The 21922-nt window shown below is 49.3% G+C and overlaps 1 protein-coding gene across 1 annotated transcript in view; it reads left to right on the top strand.

Annotated features, from left to right (window-relative positions):
• NTN1 (netrin 1) overlaps positions 1–21922 on the top strand; it is a 125413-nt gene that overhangs the window by 74369 nt on the left and 29122 nt on the right. Inside the window, exons 3-4 of the mRNA XM_068913204.1 lie at positions 7853–8002; positions 11453–11506. Coding sequence (XP_068769305.1) covers positions 7853–8002; positions 11453–11506 — 204 coding nt within the window. The remainder of the gene's footprint in view (positions 1–7852; positions 8003–11452; positions 11507–21922) is intronic.

Raw genomic sequence — 21922 nt, 5'->3', positions numbered from 1 at the left:
AAAAAAAGTGGTTTACTTTTTTTGATCTCTGTGAAAGTATTTTCCAATCTGCTCTTTCTCCTCCAAGCAATCCTTCATCATGGTGCATCTACACAAGGAGCAATTTCCCCTGCTCCAAATGAGCTAGCGGAACATTGTCTTGATTTTAGAGAGGCATAGACACAGGGCCCAGGAACAGCACCCCACTGTCAAAGCTGCTCTCTGCTTGCTCATATTTGTCCCAGGCATCTTTGACCAGAATTAACATTTTCCAATGGAAAAATAAATGTAGCAATATGCACCACGGCTGCTGGATGCAGCAACACAGCCCAGGATGAAGCCAGGGGCTGCATCGAATGCCACAGTTTTCCCCAAGCCCTTCACAGAAGCATAAGTCTGTGTGATCCTATGTGGTCAAGGCTCTTTGCCATTAAACGTGGTCTGGCCCATCCCCGCAGGAGCAACGTAAACCTCTGCAAATTCTCAAGTGCAGCAAGAGCTCAGGCAACACCTTTCTACACCCAGGGACAAACTAACCTGGAGAAGCCTCCAAAGGAAGCAGCGCTGCTTGTTTCGAATTGTTTCTCCAAACACAGAAGCAAAGGGAAATTTGCTAAAAATGCCTGCCAAGGTCAGAGCTTTGGGACAGCAGGGAGCAAAGCTTCAAGCTTCAAGGCTGGGATCACCGTTGAGGCAGCTTATAGCAAGGGGAGGACAAGGGCGCGCATCCCAGGAGTTCAACGCACCTTGCTTTCCCCAGCCAGATGCGCTTCCTAGAATCAAGATTTAAACTAAGATTTTGAACTAAACACAGAACCACATTAAAAAAAATTAGAGCAACCCAAAGACTTGGTTAAGTAATAATATCTGAAATGTACCTCTAAATACTAAAACATAAGACTAAGTGAAATATGTTTACTGCATCAAGATGACGAATGTTGCATTATCGAAGCAGCAGAAAAATTTAAATTGATCTGCTTTGGCTTTTTTCTGTTAAAAATATTGTTCAAATCAAATCTTTCACACATGAAGTTTGATTTTGGTGCATTTTCCAGCAGAAAGGTGTTGTAGCCACATTTTTTGCTCTAGTTGGCATCTATGGAGGGAAGAAGGAAAGTAAGAAACAGGAGGCAATTTTGGCCATGATTCTGAAAAAGCATTTAAGAATATTGTTAAATGTAGTATGGACCGAAGCCACACTGGTTACATGTGACTTAAGTTCATACTTAAAATTGAGCATGATTTCCTGAAGAAGAATCTTTCTCTGAACAGGAACCTTCATCAATGATTATTGCAAATGAAGGTATACTTTTCCCAGTTTAATTCATTGCTGTTTTACTGCTCAGTATGCTACACAGTGCAAATTAATCACACATTGGAGTTTTAAATCTGGAGACCCCAAGAAATATGTTACCACTGCAGATACACTGTGACAGGAAGAAATCTAGATACACAGTGAAATCAAGCCTTTTTTTTTCTGTTGTTGTTGTGCAGTCAAATGGACTTTTCATCACCCTGAAACACTTCCAAGGAAACAGCTTCCTTGAAAACAGGAAGATGCTAATTCTCAAAAAATGCAGGTCCTTTCAGATACCTTGTCAAAAAAAAATCACACTTGATGAGAGCTAATCCTGGAGGTTTGTCCTTCTGTTTACCTTTCAGCATATGTTGGGAGGGGAAGGTTAGTAGCTGGGAATACCTCTGATCAAAATTTAGGCGTGGAAAAATATTTGCATTTTTGTCATGCTGTTTGTCAGCCTTCAGCAAGCCAGAGAGATCCCCACAAGTTAAAACACTTTGCCAGGGAATTTTGCATCCTTTCACAAACAGTCCCAAGTTTTGCTTTCCGACTTTTTAGTCCCAAACCAGCCAAATGTCGGCTGAAACATAAAAATGTACCATTGCCTATTCTCTAGCAGACAATAATCTATCTCTCCAGATGCATGCATATAATAGTGGCTTGTCTTGGAAGCTTCAGACAAAGATATAAAACTCTACAACAGACAATTTTGCAATAGTCTGCCCCCAGGGGAAATTTCTTCCTAACTGCAGGCAGTTAGTAGCTGGCTTGGAGTGCTTATATCCGTATATATATTAATCCTAGCTAATGTAACTACAGATGTTCTCATTCATAGGCCTATCTAATCCTGTTGGGTCTTTGCCATGGTGTCTCGTAGCCTGAGTTCTACAAGTTAATTACGTGCAGTGCAAGGAAGCATTTCCTTTTATCATTGAAAAAGGTTGCCTTTTAAATTCATTGAATGTCCCTTTGTTCCTGTTTTTTAAGGACCAGTGAAGAGGAGCACCTGTCTGACCTTCTCCGCACAGTGCATTACTTGGCACCCCTCCATCGTCTCTTGGCAAGGCTCTTCTAATCTTTTCCATCACCCTCAGATGGGTGCCTCTCTGTGCCTTTCACTCTGGTTTCCCAGCTGAGGATGTGCTATTGATTTCTATAGTGTCATGATATTATATTCAGTGTTACTCTCTACCCCTTTCATAATACAGCCTACTATCTTGCTTGCTCTTCTGAGCTCCATTGCAATCAGCCAGATGTTTCACTGACTCCTAGGTCTTTTTCTGGAGTGGCTACAATTAATTGGGACCCTTCAGTGTGTATGAACCGTTCTGCTCACTCCTTCCCGTTATGTATCCTTCTGTGTGTTGCCTTTTCTCTGTTACTCCCTCACCCCTTCAGTCAACTTGGGCAGATCTCATAGAAGACCTACGTTGTCTTCTCGAGTCTTGGCTAGCCAAAGTGAAGCTGGTCATCCACAAATGCTGTTACCTCCTTACTTTCCAGATCACTGATGTCCTACAAGAAAAAACAGCTTTTGTGGACAGAGGCACCCGAATTGCTATCCTCATTCCCCATTAAAAGCTAATCTTATACTCCTGTTTCTTGTTTTCTGCTCCATAGCCACTTTCTTAAGCATGAAAGAACTTTATTTTTCACTAGTCCTGGTCATCACTGCCACAAACACTTACCACAAGTTTTTCTTAAAGACTTTCTGAAAGAGCTACTAAATCATTGCAGTTGCTTTCCTTCTGCCTGCTGCTATGTGAACTAACTTTCTTGCATAAAATTTTCTCGCATCAAAACTGTTCTTGTTTGCTTCTCTCCCAACATGCTCCTCCTTTGTGGAATGATGCTTTTGAGCAAGGCATGAGGTTGCAGAAGCAAAATCAAGTGTTATCCCTCTTATTATCTCTAACAATGTCCCAGGCATCCTCTTTTTGCTGTTAGTGATGAATTCTCAGCTCTGCTGCTTCATGGTCTCTGCTTGGCCTGGTGCTAGGGACTGCGGCTATTCTGCATCGTGGTGAGCTATGGACAAACGCCTGCATCTGTGGAAAGTCTGGACATGAAAACATGTTCAAAAGGTCCATGACATATTGTCAGTGAGGATGCCAAAAAGGTGTTTGCACTAATGACATCCCCTTTGTGATTGTAGTGTGTTCTTTCCTCAATTTGGGGTTACAACCCAAAGGAATTTGAATCATGCTAGAAAAACTAGCATTAACCACCAGCAGCTCAGCTACTCCATGGCTGGGAAATGAGAAGAGCTTGTAATTGCCGGCTGCAAGTGTTTGCACTGGCCAAGGAACTGCAAATTGCCTTTAATTGCTCCTAATTGCTGGCACTGGTTCAGTTCCTCTGAGACAGGGACCACAAATATGCATGTACATCTGCAGACACTGTTTGAGCCAGTTCCTACCTCCCCACTCTAGAAGAGTTTAGTTGCTGCCGATTTGAATGGTTTGTTGGAAGACAGAAAAGCGAAAATGGGGTCACGTGTTTGAGGATGGTGCAGTCGTCCTGGACGTTCAGGGTCCTGAGTGTTTCAGCAGTGTGACCCGTGTTGCTAACAAGAGTTTGGAACAGGTTATACAAAGCACATCCTTAAACCCACAGAGGATTTGCCCTGCAGCACCTCAGAGGGAGCTCTCAGCTGTCAGACAGGGGGTCTCTCCCATAGAGCATTGGCACTGCCCTGGCATCAGGGACAGGTGATTTCCAGCTCTGCTACTGATTGCTCTGCAACCTTAGACATGTCACATGTGCCTGCAGGGACGCCGTTAACATCCTCTCTGCAAAGCACTAGCGAATGTCCGGCTCCCGATGGGGAGAGAGTAGACAACCTCAGACAGACACGGCTGTGAAAATAGTGACGGCAGCTTTGGACAAGTTATGCCGAGGCATTACCTCATGAGGGAAGGAAGCAGCATTTCCATTTATTTATGTGGTGTCCAAAAGAGAGCTCAGCACTCTGCAGACCCGCGCCTGTCCTCCAAGAGCCTGATTCTGCAAATCTTACTCATCGCAAAGGCTTTTTTTCTTTCTTTTTTTTTTTTTCCTCCCCTCTCTCTTCAGCATGGTCCCGCTGAAATCAGTGGAATCCATTCGCCTGGGTGAGGATTACTCACAGGATGGGGGTTTGCAAGCGATGCCTGAAAGCAGCACACATGGCCCCAGAGGGGAACAGCGTGTAACATGAGGCATGTTCCTCTCCGCTCCTCTTGCCCTTTGCCTCCTCTTGTGTAACCCTTCCCTGCCTCGCTCGCATTCATTGTAACTCCTGCCTTTCTGCTCCCGGTCCTGTCTGCTGGTCTCTCCTCTTAAGCTGTTTTTCTTCCTGCTCCTTTTAGCCTTTTCCCAGCTCTTCCTCACTGCACCTTGATTTCCTCTTCCGCCACAGTTTTGGAGCAATATCTCTTGTGGCTGCAGTTTGCTGGGTTTCCTACCTAAAAGCACACTTCTTGTTCTCTGTGCTCATCACAAACCACACTGATTTAATCTTAAAAAGTCTTAATTCTTAAAAAGTCTTAATCTTAAATCTGCTAAAAAGTTTCCAGTGCAAACTAGGTTTGATAGAAAATCAGATTTTCCACTATACCCAGGTTTTCAAGCAGCTGAGACAGCTCTGAGGCATAGGTGGGAGAGCAGGACTTTTAATCAAAAACCCCAAATCAGAAGTGTTAAGGGAGGAGAAGAGCGGCAAAGCTTTCCCTCTCCCCAACCCCTTCACCCGCCCTATATGAAAAATGATCATTTTTTTGGCAAGATTCTATTTCTTCCCGTATAGCTCTACTGGCCCGGGTAATTTGTTCCTGCTCTCGCCTCTCCCATCTCACCTTGCCACTGGGCTGCCCTCCGGATGCAACACCCCATCCGTGGAGAAGGGGATGAGTATTCGCATCATGATAGTGCAGGGGGATTTCCCTGCACAGTTTAAACCTGCTGCGCTGGACCAGCCTAGGAGGTGCTGCCTGCTAACCCACAGCGGGCAGAGGAGATTGACCTGGGAGATACTGGTAAAGTCAGCAGGAGCAGACCGGTGACAGTGAGTGGGATGGAAGGATGGCTTTGTGTTGGCGTATGAGGACTGTAACCAGGAATAACGGCAGGAATTTGCCAGGACTTCTGGACTCTGACGTTATTGTTGTTGCCTGGAGGCCAGGGCCACTTTCCGGCCCTCCGGCACTGCCGTGCAGTGCAGTCAGAGCCCAAGGCTGGAGTTGCAGGACAGGCAGACAAAGGTTGTGATGGGGTCAAGGCTCGGAGAAGGATGCTCCGGCTGATTGTTGGGATGAGCCATGTGCTCTGGGAGTGAGCGGCCCTGGGATGATCTCCCGAGGCCACATCTGCACAAGGCAGCAGTGTGCAGGTTCCCAGGGATGGTGTGGCCACGCTCTCCTGCCTGCAAATCTCTTCACTTGCAAATTTTTTCCCACTACTCACCCTTCAGGATGGTTGGAAACACCAACCACAAACACCCTGGCACACAACAGCAGGCTTTCAATCGAGTCACGTGCCTTCCTGGGGAGAAGGGAGAGCCTTGCACAGTGGGCGCTGGCAGGGGCTAGCACAAGCCTGTGGCCAGCCAGGCCCCAGGGCCTGACATGGCACCTCAACACGCGCACGCGGGGATGCCCAGAGGGACGTATTCACGTTCCAGTGAGAAACCTGCTCCCCTTCCCTCTGTCTCACCATGTCACCCACTGCTCTGCTCCCAGGCCCCTCGCTCAGGCTAAGCTCCCAACGTTGCCAAGGCAGGCAGGATTTTGCTCCCTGAGGACCTGAAACAGCCCCTGTTGAGCCAGCCAGGCAGGTCATTATGGGGTAATGGATTTCAGCTTCCATCCTGGGTGCTGCCAGCTGCCGCTGCAATGCGCTGGGCTCCAATGGGACAGCCCTCTAGCACTCTCACTCAGTAGCAGAGATGTGTTCAGAGATGTGTCAAAGAGGTGTGTTCCTGGCTTCCTAGGGCATTTTGATAAGTGGTGGTATGTGCTCCTTGTCCAGTTGGCCAGGGAAATACTAAAAGACAGTGACCAACATCTGATCTTCAGCACTAGGCACAAAGGAACCATGGATACAAGGTGATGATCTCAAACAGGACGGGCGCAATGTGCAGACCCAGAGCAAGCATCTCAGGAGCGTGCAAACCCTCAGCATCAAACCTCATGGGAGTGACATGCTTCCACAGGGGGATTTTGGGGTGTCTGAAAGCCATGCCCAGCAGCTGGAGCCCCTGGAGGCCCTCAGGCAGGTTCCCTGCCCACAGACCAGCCCCCTTCCAGGCCTATTCGGTCTTCAGCAAGGAAGGGGGGCAAGTTTGCCTCCAAATCCTCTTTTTGGCAGCCAGCATCCATGAGGGATTCAGGGAGAGAGGGATCAGTGCTCCCCAGACAGGGTTTTGTCTGGATCTGTCCTGAGGATGCTGCAGAAGAAAAGGAAAGCTTTCTTGCCTTTCCCTGCCACAGCTCAGCAGGGGCAGACCACAGTCTGGCACAGAGCTCACAGCTCTTAGAAATCAGGGCTGTTAACAAATGTGCAAGGCCGTAATCCTTTTGGAGCAGTGATGATAACAGGCTCTGATGCTTTTTTTTTTTTTTTTTTAACAAACAGCTGCGCCGGTAAGTCCCACTGTGGGAAATGAGATGGTGAATGATTTCAAGTGCAGTATTTACATCCCCTGCCAAACCCTTCACATCTGCCCAGCTCTGCAGTCAAGCCTCCATCCATCTGGCTGGGAACAGCAGGTCCTCCAAGCTGCGTGCAACCCACAAGGGCATTTCCTTCCTGCGCCCGCACCACCAGCTGCCAGGGATGCTGCTCAGCAGGGAAAGGGCTCAAGCAACAGCGCTGAAAGGAGGTTTTTCATATTGGACGTGAAATGAATTCAGAACATCCCTGAAAGCAATTGCTTCCTGCCTGAGAACTCTTGCACTGAAACACTCCTTGATTCTGCACCTCTTCCTTACGTCCCCAACACCGGTCTGAAGAGCGTATTGGGGGGGGGGGGGGAAGGGGGGTCACAGCTGGCCAGGAGCAGGGGCAGCTGGCACTGCGACTCCATGAGTCCTGCCACTTTGCCGCCTTGCTTGCTACCCTCGCTGCTGAAGTCCTGTGACCTCTTTCCCATTACTTTTGGGATGCTGCCATTGCAGCAGCCACAGGTGGGTGTCCTCAGAGCACAGCCCCAGATGCCCCACATTGCATCCCCAGCTCAGATAGGCAGGTATGGGCCACCAGAGCAAGGAGTATTGCCCAAGAAATATATCCCCACTCCCACTACTATCTCCACAGTGGGATCGACTGCAGCTGGGCCACCCCCATCACCTTTCCACCTAAACAGTTGTTTGAACCCCCCTCTGCCAAATGTCACCTTTGTTTCAGGTGAGTGCGACTGCTGGCTGGAGGACCCATTCTTGGAGAAGGTGGAGCCAGAGCTGCTGGAGCTGCCGCCTTGCTCTTGGCTTCAGCCCAGCGCAGCTCGCCCTCCCTGCTGCGAGCTGCCGCCGCTGCGTCTTTGGGTTTCGCGCTTGCCTCCCCCGTTGACACTCTTGTTGTGTGTTCCCCCCACAGAATGCGATTGCCACCCCGTGGGCGCCGCGGGCCAAACCTGTAACCAAACCACGGGCCAGTGTCCCTGTAAAGACGGTGTGACGGGCATCACGTGCAATCGATGTGCCAAAGGCTACCAGCAAAGCCGATCGCCCATTGCTCCCTGCATAAGTACGTGGACCGCTCTTTCGATGTCTGCAGCATAGTAGAATTAAGCTTTAACACAACCCGCAGGAGAAACGCACAACACTCTGCTGGGCTGACTGACCACTAACCCCAGGCTGTGTATGTGCCAAGGGCTAGTGCGCAGGGGAAGGAGCTGTCTGGGAATCCCAGCCAGCCGCACTGGCAGGAATGGGAGGACATATGTCCAAAATACACCCCTAGCTTCCATGTAGCTCATTTGTCATATGTTGGGTAGGTTGTGTGAGTGCATCTACAGCTGAATTTGCTGGTAGCCCTCAAGAAATCTGTGCTTTCACTTTGCACACCCCAGAGATGCCTGGAGAGTGCATTTGCTTTGTGCTACTGTATCAGGTCTGGATCCTGCAGCAAATCACTACAAATAGATTTTTCTTTCCAAAATCAGACTATGCGGCAATCTGAGCTCAAAGCATAGCTCAAATCTGAGAAGCTACTGGTTTGATTGAGCTGCCATCGTAATAACGCAGCCGATAGCACCTAGGCTGCTAACTGGCGTCTTACACTCACACAATCCAGCCAGAAGCATGAGCTGCTTTGCTGTTTGGTTCCTTTGTTTGAATTGTAGTTTGCCTTCTCAAGGTTGCTTTTACCATCTGCTCTTAAAACAACAGCAACAAGCAGCAGGCACAGCTCCCAAAGTCTCTCTACTGACATATTTTCCTCTGCAAAGCTCCACATCCCCATTTGATCCCTTTCAAACCCACCCGGGGCTACAGCGGCATCCCAGCCTGATAAGCATTTGATGCCTGGGCAGAACACGCTTTAGCTGAGCGCTGCTCTCCACCACCTCTTGCTTTTGCTGTTGTTGGCTCATTTAGGGGCTCACACGCATTGCACTAGACCTCTCCACCTTCCTCACCAAAACGATGCGTCAAAATTACGATGCACAAGGCAGGCTGGGAAGCGAGAGCTGTTCCCCGCCAGGCTGCCTCGGTGCTATAAAGAGGAGAAAAAAGGCCCAACAGGAAAAGAAAGGTGAAGGTTGAAAGAATCAAGTCTTTGCCAGAAACGCAAGATCTCTTCCAGCACTGTCCACCCCCAGTGTCTGCCTTGCAGGACAGCCGTTGCCAAATTATGGAGTAGATAGCCTTTCTCCACCTTCTCTTACTGAAGCAAACATACATTCCATGGTGGTTTTTGGTCACTTGAGATTCATTCTTCCCCATGTCGCAATGGGACGGCAAGAGCTCAAACCAGATGCTTGTTTCCCCAAGATGCTACAGTCATGGCTCCGGTATGCTTTGCAGCAAGTATGCACAAAGGTTTATCATTAATGGTTCCCCAGGGCCATGGTAAATCAGAGGGTAAATTGTTCCTTGCATCACCTCCCTTGGGATTCATTGCACTAAATAAAGACAGACATAGGATTTCAACATGATCAAACCAGGCATTCGGAGTGGGGCTATGCTCATGCCAGCTGCCAAAGCAGCAGGCTCGAAGCCACGCACTGGCGTGAGAGCCTGGCGGCGCTGCCCTGCAAAGGGAGGAGGTCGCGATCCAGCCGCCTGCCCAGCACCCGCGTGAGATGCTACTGTCCCACAGCTCTCAGCCCTTGCACCCCTGCTCCTATAGGAATCTTTTTTCCTGTTATTTGGTTTAATTCTTTGTCATTGTAAAATTTCCTTTTCAAGAAGCCAAAACTTTTGATAGAAATATGTTTCAAAGAACTTTAATGCTCTGGCCTGGCTATAAAGTCACTCTACAGTTTTAGGGAGTTTGATGCTGACTATATGAGGCCAAAGCAGTTAAAATGAGGATATGGGCACTCATAATTCTCTCATCTTAAAAAAAAAAATCACATTTTCATCCTTGAAAAATGTCAGTCAGCATATCCTCTGTGGGTGAGTGTGTATTTAACACACACACACACACACACATATATGTTATACCTGCATAGCAGAGGGCACTTGCTTTCCACCTCTGTCCCCACTGCTATCACCCCTGGGACTAGGAGAGTGCCGATACAACATACACAGCAAGAGTCCATCCCCCTTCTCAGCAAGAGCACAGTTACTCTCTGATTTACCATTGCTTATGTTTTCCCTGTCCCAGAGACTTATTGCTACCTAAAAAAATCACCTTGTAAGGAATGAGCAAGACCACATGTCAGGTCTGCCTGCACCACAGCCCACACCAGCAGGCATGAACACCTGTTAAGCCACCAGCTTTGGCACAGCTGACTGGGCTGGGCTGGACTTGATCAGCTACCACCAAATTACCGACCAGGCATCTCACACCCATATAAGTCGCAGTCACTGCAACGCAGATAGACGAAAGCATGCCATATTTCTGTGGCCAGGTGAGTTCCCAAGAGAGCCACGTGAGCACAGAAGGAGGCAGACATTGACTGCTGGCTGCTCCAAGTCTCTCGTGGCTGAATTTCACTTTCAAAGTCAGACAAGAGATCTTGACTGGTAGGCCGTTCCCCCAGCCAGTTTCCAACGGATACACAGAAATCGCAGTACTGGTCCCTAAATATGCAAAATACATCATTAATGAGAGCTGCGTATGGGCACTGGGGGAAAATAGATCCTCTTGTTGAAGATAGGACCATATAGTTCTCCATCTGCAGCCCATCCTTTTGACATCAACAAGCACAGTCAGTCTTGGGCATGAAGATCCAGAATATTAGGCAGTTTCAGCTCTGTTTGCAAAGCCCACCCAAAATCAAAACCAGGGGCCATTGCATTGGCAGCAGATATTTGCATGTCCCTTAAATGTGGGAGATAACATTTCTATCCCAGAGAATAGATGCAATACTTTCCTTGTATCCTATCTCACACAAAAGGAGTGGGGTATAGATAGCACTTCCTCAGACATGAATGGAAACACCAGCTGGAAGGGAGGGACACCCTGGGATAGCATGGGACAGCAATGTTCCCTTTTCCTGTTTCCCACTGTGACTGGACATTTCACAGCCATCAGTTGTTCTGCACTGCCTGGCTTGTGCACCCTCCAAGTCCCTGCAAAGAGCACACCATCACAGTGATATATAAACTAAACTATTTGATTTAGCAATTGCAGTGGGTTGTGAGTGTGCACCACAGCATTTGCTGGCTCTGCCACCACATCAGTTAGCTGGCTAGCTGTATCATAGTAGCTGGAGAAATCTGGAACCACCTAGCCACATTCCTGTTATTTTTAGCCATAAGCCACAATTTTTGGTATAAAATATCCTTCTCCATACCCACTTGGGAGACACAGTTCTCCAGCATATGTGTGGTGTGGAAGTTTGTGAGGTCTTGTGAGGTTTTGTGAGGAACTGGGGTTCTTGCAAGATTACAATCACACCTTGATTGTAGATGTGGTTGGGAAGGGCAAATGTGGTATGTACAGGGCCCAGGCTCTTGGAATCTGGAATAACACCTCCTCCTTTTATATTCTCTCCTTTCCTGTCTGCTTTGCCCCTTCCTGCAGAGATCCCTGCCGCTCCTCCCACCACCGCAGCCAGCAGCACAGAAGAACCTGCAGGTACGCTGTCTCTTCTTTTAAAGCCTTTTCAGAGTACCTTGATGGTAAATGTCTTGAGTGATTGTCTTTTGCAATGAAAGATACATTAAATTAATATACATACTCTGTTGCCTCTACTGGGATAAGTGAATACCTTTTACTTCCAAAATGTCCAAGTTTTTGAAACAAGTGTACAACATCCAGAGAGATAAGTGTTTCTAGGAGCAAGTGGGAGTGTGGAGAAGATGCAGAAAGATTTTCCCATAGGTGGATAAATCTATAAGCACTCAGAAGTTACCGAAGTTGGATTGACACTTGATGAGAAAGAGGTAAGGACTGAAGACCAGCCTCCGTGTTCACAGCACATTTCCGCTGGTACCAGGCATGCTGTTGTTTCTGGCAACCGGCAGCGGCCAGGCCGGTTGTTCTGCAGCAGCAGGAGCAATAGTTTGTTCCAGCCCAGTCTGGAGGGCAGGAGATGGCGTGGGGGAAGCCTGTTAGCCTGTTCAGCTTGTGAGTCCTGGTTAGTATATGAAATCACAGCGTGATAAACTGTGTTCAGGTATAGAAAATCAGATGTAAATTGACGGGGCTTGTCATATACGTCTGGCTCAAGGGCAGTGGTTGGTTATCAAACTTTAATGTGTTCCTTCTCAGGCAGAAGCGCCCTAAGAGAGTAAGAGACTAGGTCAGCTGAATTTTTTTTTTTTTGGGGGGGGGGGGTGGGGTGGGGGCACAGACTGGAGAAGCACAGATGCCTGAGCAGAGAACAAAAAAACCAAGGGTAGCTTGCAAGCTTGCAGGCCTGCAGAGGCTGGGCAGCTCAGACTGATGGGCATGCAGACACAAACACGGCTTGGGGGAGAAGGGCTCAGAGCAGCCTACTTTCCCAGCGTCATGATCCTGCTCAACTACAGTGTCCCAAAGCTTGGGGCACGTGGTACAGGTCAGAGACGCCCCAAGCGCAGGAGAAAGGGATTCTTCACTCTCAGTGTCCCTCTACCTCCCAGGACCATTCTGCTTTGGAAATGCACGCGAGCCTTTCTTTTTTTCTTTTTTGTCTAGATCCACGCATTTCTTGTGCTAAGCAATCTCTTAAATGCTGATATGGCCTTTGTGTGTTATAGACAACATTGTCTCATGTCTAGTTTTGCATGTCCTCAGAGGATGGGATATAATTTTGTTTAGTGGCCTAGCTTGTGGCCAATGTGCTCAGTGGTATCGCAAAGCCAGTGACTATAAGAGCAAGAGGAAGCATCTTAGCTTGGCACAGGAGGCCCTGGGGCCTGCAGGAGCATTTCAGGGGCTGCAGCCTGGGGACAGCAGTGAAGTCCAGACAGATTTGGATTATCAGCTTTATGCAAGCTGCAGTACAGAGGATTATCCTGAGAAAGCTTCGGCACGTCAGGGTGCATGTGTTGTCCCATCTTCCCCTCCCTTTGTCTTTGCACCAGAAATTACCTGTGTAATGCTGACACGGAACCCAAGGCATCTCTTCGTACACCCTGTCTCTACCACCATCACTGGACCAGTCTTTCACCTTCCTCTCTTCTGATTTACGCCCCTAAAGGGGCCAATATCTACCCCCTCCATGTCACAGAGGGACTTTCCAGAGGCCTGTACACAACTCCCCTGAGGTCTGGCATGTCTGAACAAGTGATGACAGTACAAGCCTCTTAGAGGGTCTGGAGAAACTGGGCACAATGATTTAGAGCTGCTTGCAGATTTCTGTGGTATTTGAACAGTGCCATGTCTGTGAAGAACACAGGGAATAAAGGCTGTTTACTTTTGTCTCATCAGTGTAGGAAGGTTCATAAATTAAGGATTTTATACTAAAAGTGATGGATGTCACCTTGAATTGGACTCTAAGCCCAGCACTCGCCCCCGTGGCAAAGCTTTTCGCACAAGCTGTGTGCTTTGCTGTGTGCTCAGGAACCTGGGAAGCAAAGGGACAAGGCCTTTAGTCCTCAGTGTCATGGGAAGGTAAAACCTGGATTTTTATGGAGGACTGCTTTAAAAGCCAAGTTCTGCCTCCCATAGACAAAATAGGAATGATTCCGTATTTTGGCATCTTCTCTTGGGCAGGTAGGAGCAAGAAATATCTTGCCGCCTAGGGCTTGTGCCTATTGCTTTGTGTGTGCTTCTTGAAGTGCCTTCACCGACCTGAAGCACAGGAAGGAGCTCAAAGACTCGCTCCCAGCCAGCATGCCCCTGCCTCAGATTTTGCTGATCACAGGATCCTGCTATCTAGCAATGACTTGTAAAATAAATGTTCTGTCTTATGGCCTGGGAACACTGAGGGCTTATGTTCCACACCAGGATCTGTCAGTTCCCTATCCCCACACATTCCCCAACCTGATCTATTCCCAATATATTGCAGGAATGGCAGAGTAGACCTCTCATAACAGAACACCGATGGGTCTATCATGGGTTCTGCCAACAAATGTGGATGCCTGGCAGCCAAGAATATGCAGCCACGGCTTCTCATGGCCACTTCTGCTAGGACCTTGGCTCTTGAGAGCAAACTGCATGTGTGTGGAGCTACTGTGTTACCCTCAAGCAATCCCAGGGTCTCCTCACGCCATGGCCGGTTCCCAAGAGCAGAACCAGGACCAAGCATTCAGACCAGGGAGCTCTTAGCTAGAATCTCATTTTACATAGACGCATATTGCACAATGATGTGGGTTGGTATAATACAGGTCCCAGTCATCCAAAGAGTCCCGTTCTTCCCCTTGCAAGCACAGGGAGAAGATAAGGTGAGAAAGACAGGTCATTAGGGGTGTGGGGGAGATGTTGGCTTTTCCAAGTCGCCCTTGGGTGTCTCTGGTTCTTAGTGAAGTCCCCTTTCGATGGGCTCCTTCCTGCCCCAGGAGGAAAGGGCCAGGGATCAGGGCACATCCCACCAAGTGTGGATGCCTAGGCCCCTCACTGAAGTAGTGCCTAGCTTGAGCCCTCTCCTCTCCTGATTGAGGTCAGGCTTGCGGGGCATGAGGTGCATTTGTGGGTGACTAAACAATTGCCTCCCCGTCCCATCATCATGGTCCTAAGGACCCTTCAGGTTAGCTTTGCACGCAGCTTGCCACGCTAAGCTGCCTGCCGGCCTTCGGAGCCAGTGTCACAAGGTGACACTTGAGCAGTGTTCCTGCATTTGAACTGGCCACAGGGGGCCCCTGATATCTTTTTGCTCCTGTTGGGAGCTCGTTTATTCTGGGCATATTCTTATTCACGAGTCCAAAAGGGTCTTTCTGAGGAGATTCTGTTATTTATTCACAGTTTCTTTTCCTGCCAGTCCCCATGTCTTCTCGCATCTTCCCAGAGCATGTCCATGAGCAGGGTCTGAATGCAGGCAGAGGGCTTGGAGGAAGTGGTATTTATCCGTATCTATCAGCCAACATCCTGGCTTGAAAGGAAAATGCTGTGGAAGCCCCCGGCCCTGCTCCCTCCACAATTCACGGGATGAGGAGTGGTTTGCTGGTGACACACGTCTCCCAGCCTGTGTCCTGCTTTTGGTTACCAACAAAGCCGGGGAAACAGCTCCTTTCTGTGAACCCTTTGCACTGTCCTGGGCAAATGCCAACTAGGGTAATTGCATTCGGCCATCCTAAATTCCACTTGCCACCTCGATTGGCTACAGCGGTCATCAGTGCCTGCCCTGAGCTGATGCACTGTGGCAGTGTGACCCGCAAGAGAACCAGGCTGGGAGTCACCACCACAAGCTCGGTGCCAAGTGCTGCTCTGGGTGGGGTAGAGGCCAGGGCTGGGCTAACTACCTCTCCGGCCCCTCAGCCTGCCAGCAAGCAGAGCCTTGCCATGGTGCAGAGCACTCAGAGGGTGAGCGAGGCCACAGCACAGAGCGAGGAGGACCCTTGAGCAGGATGAGGGGGTGCATGGCCTATTTTAGGTGTTGAACATGGGCACTTCAGTGAAAAGCTGGTCTCTGTGCAGTAGGTGGGAACGGTAGGTCCTCCAGAGGGGGATTCACTCTATGCAGCAGGTAGGTTGGGATTGCAGATTGCCTCCAAAGTGCTGATAACCTACCTTTTTCTAAACACGCTGGCAGTCTGAGGGGTGGGGCAGGGTAGAGGGGCTAGACTGGTTCAATGCATCTTTTCAGGATCCTTTAGCAGCACCCTACATAACGCAACACGGCCCTCCCCACGGTACATCCATCTACTCTCTGCCTGGAAGACGTGTGGGAGAATGCCAATAGGGATGGTTAGAGGGATTCAGAAGTGCATCGATCAGGTTGGGGGTAAGCCAGTGCCTCTAAATTTGACCAAGGCCTTGGTTAGGTATTTGAAAAATCTAGCAGCCTTGCTACAGAGCTGCCATTTCTCCTCTGTGCTGCTAGCAGAGATACAGCCTCTCTCTCAGCCCTCGGAGGTCTTTGCAGTGAAAGGCCGTCTGTAAAGGACTGAGTTCCTGCAGCTATAGCTCTGCATCCTCTACTTATTTTCCTGGGTTTGCGTAAAGCCAGTAACCAGAAAAGTCTTAGAAGGGCTAAAGGCTTCAGCAAAGGGATGCCTTGTTAGAAGCTGAGAGGGTTATACGTGGACTGGGAGCAAACCAAGAGTCCTGACAACCTGGGAGGGATGAAAAATGACTCGACAGCGTCTCTTGGATTCCTGTGTTCTTTGAAGGCAGGAGTTCCCCATTCCCTGCCTGGATCTGTTACAGTAGGCCAATCCATCTTTCCAGGAGCCACTCACAACGTGTGGCGCCCTCTCTTTAAAAGCCCAGCAGAAGTTGAGCCAAACTGAGCAATCTGATGGGCCTGACATCTCACAGCGCCTGATAATAATTCTTCTCGCAGTGATTTTTATTGGACTTTTTAAGCAGCATTTTGTCCAGGGAGCTTGAACCTTCCATATTTTATTCCTTCCCTTTGGTGTTTTGGCCACAGTATCAGACAGCCCCAGGTCTCAGCGTCGCCCAGCTCCCACCATCACCCTGAGGCATCCTGTAGAAATTCCTGCTATTTCCTTGGCAACTGTAAAGCTGCTGCCTCTGATCAAGGCAGCTGCTGGAGGAGCAACCGGAGCCCTCATGATATGACAGCAATGGGTTATAAGGATGGAAATCCAGAAAGAAATTAGCAGGAGACTTTGGGTGCAACCAGTTCTGGGAAAGATGCTGCTGTATTTATTTCCTTTGTTCGTAGCTAAGCATGACAGAAAGCAGTTTCCTCGCCAAGAACTGAATTAGCATCACCAATGATCTATGTCAACGAGAGGTAAATTTCAAAAGAGCATGGGCCAAAGCTGGCCTTGGTACAAGTGGGTGGAATAATGTTGACTTTGGTGTGGGGGGTCCTGCCTGGCTCCGTTTAGCCCTAAGAGGTCCAAATCAGTTTGGGGAAACTGTCCAAAACTGAATTGTTTAGATGAAATGAATTCATGCTCTCCCATGCCAGAAGATTTGAGGATGAGGAGGGGGGAGGAGGGGTGCTTCTTATTTTTGTGGTCAGGCTAGGAAAGCGCTTCCTAACATCCAGTCCTTTTCTGGTCTCATTCAGAGACGAGAAAGGGGCACAGTGAAAGGGCAGAAATAACAGTGGGGGAAAAGGTTTACAAACCTGCCAGTCAGTTATTCTCTTATCTGAATCTAATCCAGATTGGCTTGGAAATGATTATCTTAGGTGGATGATTTCAGCTAGAGGGTTTAAATAAAAACAGGTGATTGGGTTGATGCAACTTTGCATGGTTTTCCCCTGGAAATAGGCCTCCTCGGTTTCAAGACCAGATCTGAACTTTCCAAAAGATGTTTCGGCTCAAGGTGTTGTGTGGGCCCTTTTGTTCATGGCTCATAAGGAAAAGGCAGGGCGTGAGTGCTAGGAATAAAAAAGCCACTCTTAATGATACTGCAGGGCACTGACAGGCCCTGGGGTTGCTGCAGCCCAGTGAACACCACCCGTTCTGAAAAACACGTGAGTTGTGGCCTCACCACTCAGTCATGGGGAGCACCACACAGCCCTTGGAGGAAGATAGACCCGTAAAAAACTTGGCTCCAGGTTGCAACTTTCCCAAAGTTTATAGGCAAATCCAACACAGAAGTGGATCAGGGCCCAGTGCTAGATGCTGTGGTATGCAAGTATGATTAATATCTTCCGGAAGTGGCTCGGAGAAGGGAGATGGGCAGCCGGGTCTCTGTTTTGGAACAATCTGAAATCATCTCAAGGAAAAAAAAAAAAATCCCTCAGGCTGTCTGAGCCTTTCAAGACTGTTCCTGCCTGTGTGTCTCACTTGGAAAAAACACACACAAAGGTTATGGCTTCAGTCCGGGAAAATAAAAACTTTATAGGAAATAGTAGAAAACACTCACTTGAAAACATCCTTTCTCCAAGGGGAGATGAATCCTTTCTCTGGATGGAGAAAGGATCTCCATCCAGATCACGTGCTAGTCTGGCCTGCTGCGGGCAGTCTCCAGAGAGCAGAGAAATGCAAGACCCAGGATCTGCCGGGCGCCGTTGCAGTGCTGAGGTCTTGCTGCTGTGCCGCCCATCACCAGGGAGCGTGAGAGTGTCCAGGACAAGGCAGAGGATGGGGTGCACATGGGCACCCGCCAGCATTGGGAGACAGCTCCCCTTGCCACCGCTCCGCTCTTCTCACTCCTTCCCTGCACGCCACTTCCCCATGTGAACACAAAACACACGCTTTTCACTCCCCGCCGCAAGACACAAAACCCCATGCCTCTGCAATCTCTCCGGTGCCCCTCTGCCACCCTGCACCCACTTCTCAGCTTCACTTCTACCTTTAAATCCCTTCTCCTTCCCATGGGAGAGCCATAGGCAGCATGTTCTTCCCAGGTGGCAGCTGGACTTTTGTGACTTACAGACTTTGACTTTGTGGTGAAATTTCTGAGTTTGAGCTGGATGCCTTCACTGGGAGCTGGGAATGGGGAATACCAGCTTCTCAGATGACTCAACACTCCTGTCCCAGCACCTGCCAAAGAACCCAGATGCCACGGGCTGACGCTGTGGACAGCATTATGCTCTGGTAGCCAAACTGGCTCTGCCCCTCAAGAAGAGTTGTTTTTCCATGTGATTGAAGATCGGAGGGCTTAATTTTAGATGAAATGGTGCAATGCAAGCCTGGCCCAAAAAGAATCCACTGCTCTCAGGTATTCCTACCACCCAGGGGCTGTCACTGGGGCCTGCAGTAGAAACACTCTCCAGGACTGGTCCGATCCTATGGCGGGATGGCAAAAGGAGGATTGTCATAGGGTGGTCACAGATTCACAGCAGTCCTTGTAGCAGGACACAGTGTGAAAGGGACCTCCTGCATCCTTCAGGCCTGCTGCCACAGACACACACATCACCCGGGCATAACTTCATCAAGTGCCATTTGAAGATGAGTTGAATAATTTGCTCCCACTGCATGGAGGGGCTGTGCTTGAATTTCATGGCTCTGGCAATTGGAAGCCACCTCCTTATTTCCAGCCTACTGCTCAGTTTACACTCATCTGTTCCTGTGAGAACATGGTCCTTTTGGGTTCAACATCTCTGCTCCTAAAGAGAGGCTGCGGACCACTAACCCCTCTGTTCATGGTCTTATAAACACTGTAGTCAGCAACAGCTTCAAGGGAAAAGTGACATTAGGAAAGGATTAAATGTACCATAACTCCTTTTAATGAGATGTAGCAGCTGGAAACAAGGAGTCAATACCATGTGAGCAGCCAGCTGCCTCCACAACATCTGCAAGGGGTGCGAGGCTTGCTTGGAAAATGACAGTGTGCAGAAGGACCACTGGCATTGTGCAGCACCTCCCGGCAGGATGGGACATGGGGCCAAATTCCAGCCCTGGCAGAGCTGAGCTGCTGCTCTGGGGCCCCTTCTTCAACAGTTAGCTAAACTGCTGGACCAACTCCATCCCTTCATGAAGTCAGTGGCCAAACTCTTGCAAGCCCTGTGGTGCTGAGTCCACAGGGGCAGAAGCAGTGGTTGGCTTTGGGCTGGCCAGCAAGGACCCAGCTTGTCATCCTGTGCTCGGCCAAGGGTGTGCAAGCTCTTGGGCTTTTAGGAAGGCTCCCAGTTGTTCTCAGAGGGCTTAAGGAAGCAATTCTCATCCCAACTCTCTGTTACACAGTTGGTGAAAAGGAAAGTGGTGTGGAGATTCACTTTTCTCTTGAGAAACTAGTCATGGCTACCACCGCGTGCTGTAGCCATGGTTCACAAGTAAGGGCTCTGTTAGGAGACATTAAATCCATTATGCCACCAGCTCCAGCAGTCTGATCCAAATTCATCTCTTCCAGCATTTTCAGCAGAGGTAGCAAGCAGGGAGGGAAGGATTCAGCTCTGCGCCCAGTTTGCTGTGGGTAGTTATGGTGTACTGAGCGTGGCAGCTGGCCGCAGACCTGTGGTGACCCTCCAACGTATAGTTCCATTGCTGCAGAGACAACAGCATGCGCTAAGCCAAGGGAGGCACTGTGGCATGACATCTGGGCTGGCCTGTCTTCCTCCTTTCCTCAGCAGTAGGGCATCCTGAATGCTCAGTCCTCCCTGGAGATGCTCTGAGGGCATCTACCCATCAGGGTGCCTGGCAGATATCCCCAGAATGCAATAATCTTATCTCAAATTAGCCAGCCAGAGGAATAGCTCTGTGCCACTAGTCCTGCAGTCTATAGGGAAGTAGCATTCAGACCCTATCTGCAGTCCCTGTGGCCATTCATTCCCTTGTGGGGTCCCTAAATGCTGTGCTACGCTTTTGATGGGATCCCTGGGTGATCTGAATATCTGACACGGTGGAGTGACACCTTTCTTGGAGTCCCACCTATTTTAGGGGCATGTTTCAGTACGCAGCTCCCTCTTAAGCAAATGCATGGTGCAGTAGGACCCCCACGAGGCTTCCTGGCAAGCACAGAGGAAAGCAGCTGTCTTTCTTACCTTCCCAGTCCTATTTTCAGACCATTTTGTTTTCACAGAAAGAAGTAGCTCCTTTCCAGCAGTGGGGTACCTTGGTAGAAAGCTGGGGCTGGGGATACATTCATTCCTGGAAACCCTGCCATTGCCCATCTTCCTTTACCCGGGTCCCTCATGAGGCAAAGTCAGTTTGGAGTCTCCCACTTGGCCATGGGAACTGAATCACAGTTCTGTCCTGTCGGCACGGTGGTGCAGCCAAGCTCAGCTCTCCTGCTGCCAGAAAGGAAATTATTAGTTCTGGTGGGAGCCCCTAGCAGGGAGAGCTGGAAGAGAGATGCAGGAGGTAGGAGGAAGTCTGTCAGGGCAGGGACTCAGCTAGGTTTGAGTTTGCTCCCTTTAAAGAAGAATTAAAGTAACTGAGAATAAATTGAGCTATTTCTCCACGATCTGTGCTTCAAGACTTGAGGTTTTTGAATTCCCAGTTGCAGCAACCATCATAAGGCCATAGGTTTTATCTTAGAGATGACTCCAAACCAGCCCCTCCAATCTGTAGTGAACGTCTTCCAAAATCTCAGGTGGGCATACCCCAGCACAGGCCCTCCAGTGGCTGCAGGTCCAGGTCTCAGCTAGGGCTAGGCTGGGCCTGCTTGCTGCTTTCAAGCCTCAGCTTCTGGGATCAGCAAGGCACAGTGATGTAATCTTCCTCCAGCCCACCCCAACACCTTCCGTGACCTCCTGGAGGGGTCTGGCATGCACCTGGGAGCCCCCCTTCCCCTGCACGAAGACAGGCAAGCTGTGTGGAGGAAGCAGGGATGCTCTTAACCGAGCAGAGGCAACGCAGGCTCCTGAGCTTCCCGGCACAGGCAGCTGCCCCTGCATCCTCGGGGTCCCCTTGTGAGCCTGGGGAAGCTGTTGGTCCCCTCTGTGGAGGGAGACAGAAAGGCTAGAAACCTGCCACAACCATTGCTAAAGCCTGTGGCTCAGCTGGGATTTGTAGCCTGGTCTCCAAAAGCCTCGACTGTCCTTCTTATTCCAGGGACCTAACCATGGGGTTTTCCACGATGCAGAGAGACCTGGACAATCTGCCCACTGGACATGTGGGCTGCCCATCAAGGCAGATAAGGGTTGCTTTTACCTATGGGGGAGAAAGGTTGCATGTCCAGGCTCTCTCCAAGCTTAGTCCTGTCTTTCCAGCCTGCTGGGAAGAGGTAAATGCTCTGCAGGAGGCTGAAACAGCCTTTTACTGCATCAAGAAAGCTGGGTGTATAAGGTAAGTTTTGGCACGGCTTCCCCAGGATACACCTTCCCTATGAAGCCAGGTCCCAGGCATGCAACAGTCCCTTTGACTTTAACAGAACAACACAGTAAGGATGCTCCTGGGTGGAGCTTTCCAGCTGAACCTTTTACCCTATCTAGCCCCAGGCTCTTTTCTGAAAGGACTCTTTTGCTACTTCTGGGTACACCTGGATGTAATGCAAGAAGGTGTATTACTGTAAGAGGCTATTCTTTGGGCAAATCTCCTTTAACAGAGGCAAACGGAGAAAAAAAATAAAACTCTATTGTAGCACCTTGCAAATTTA

Source organism: Struthio camelus, chromosome 19 (genome assembly GCF_040807025.1).
Source record: "Struthio camelus isolate bStrCam1 chromosome 19, bStrCam1.hap1, whole genome shotgun sequence".
Lineage (NCBI taxonomy): Eukaryota > Metazoa > Chordata > Aves > Struthioniformes > Struthionidae > Struthio > Struthio camelus.
The sequence above is the reverse complement of the archived record's forward strand: the minus strand, read 5'-3'. Positions and strand labels throughout refer to the sequence as shown.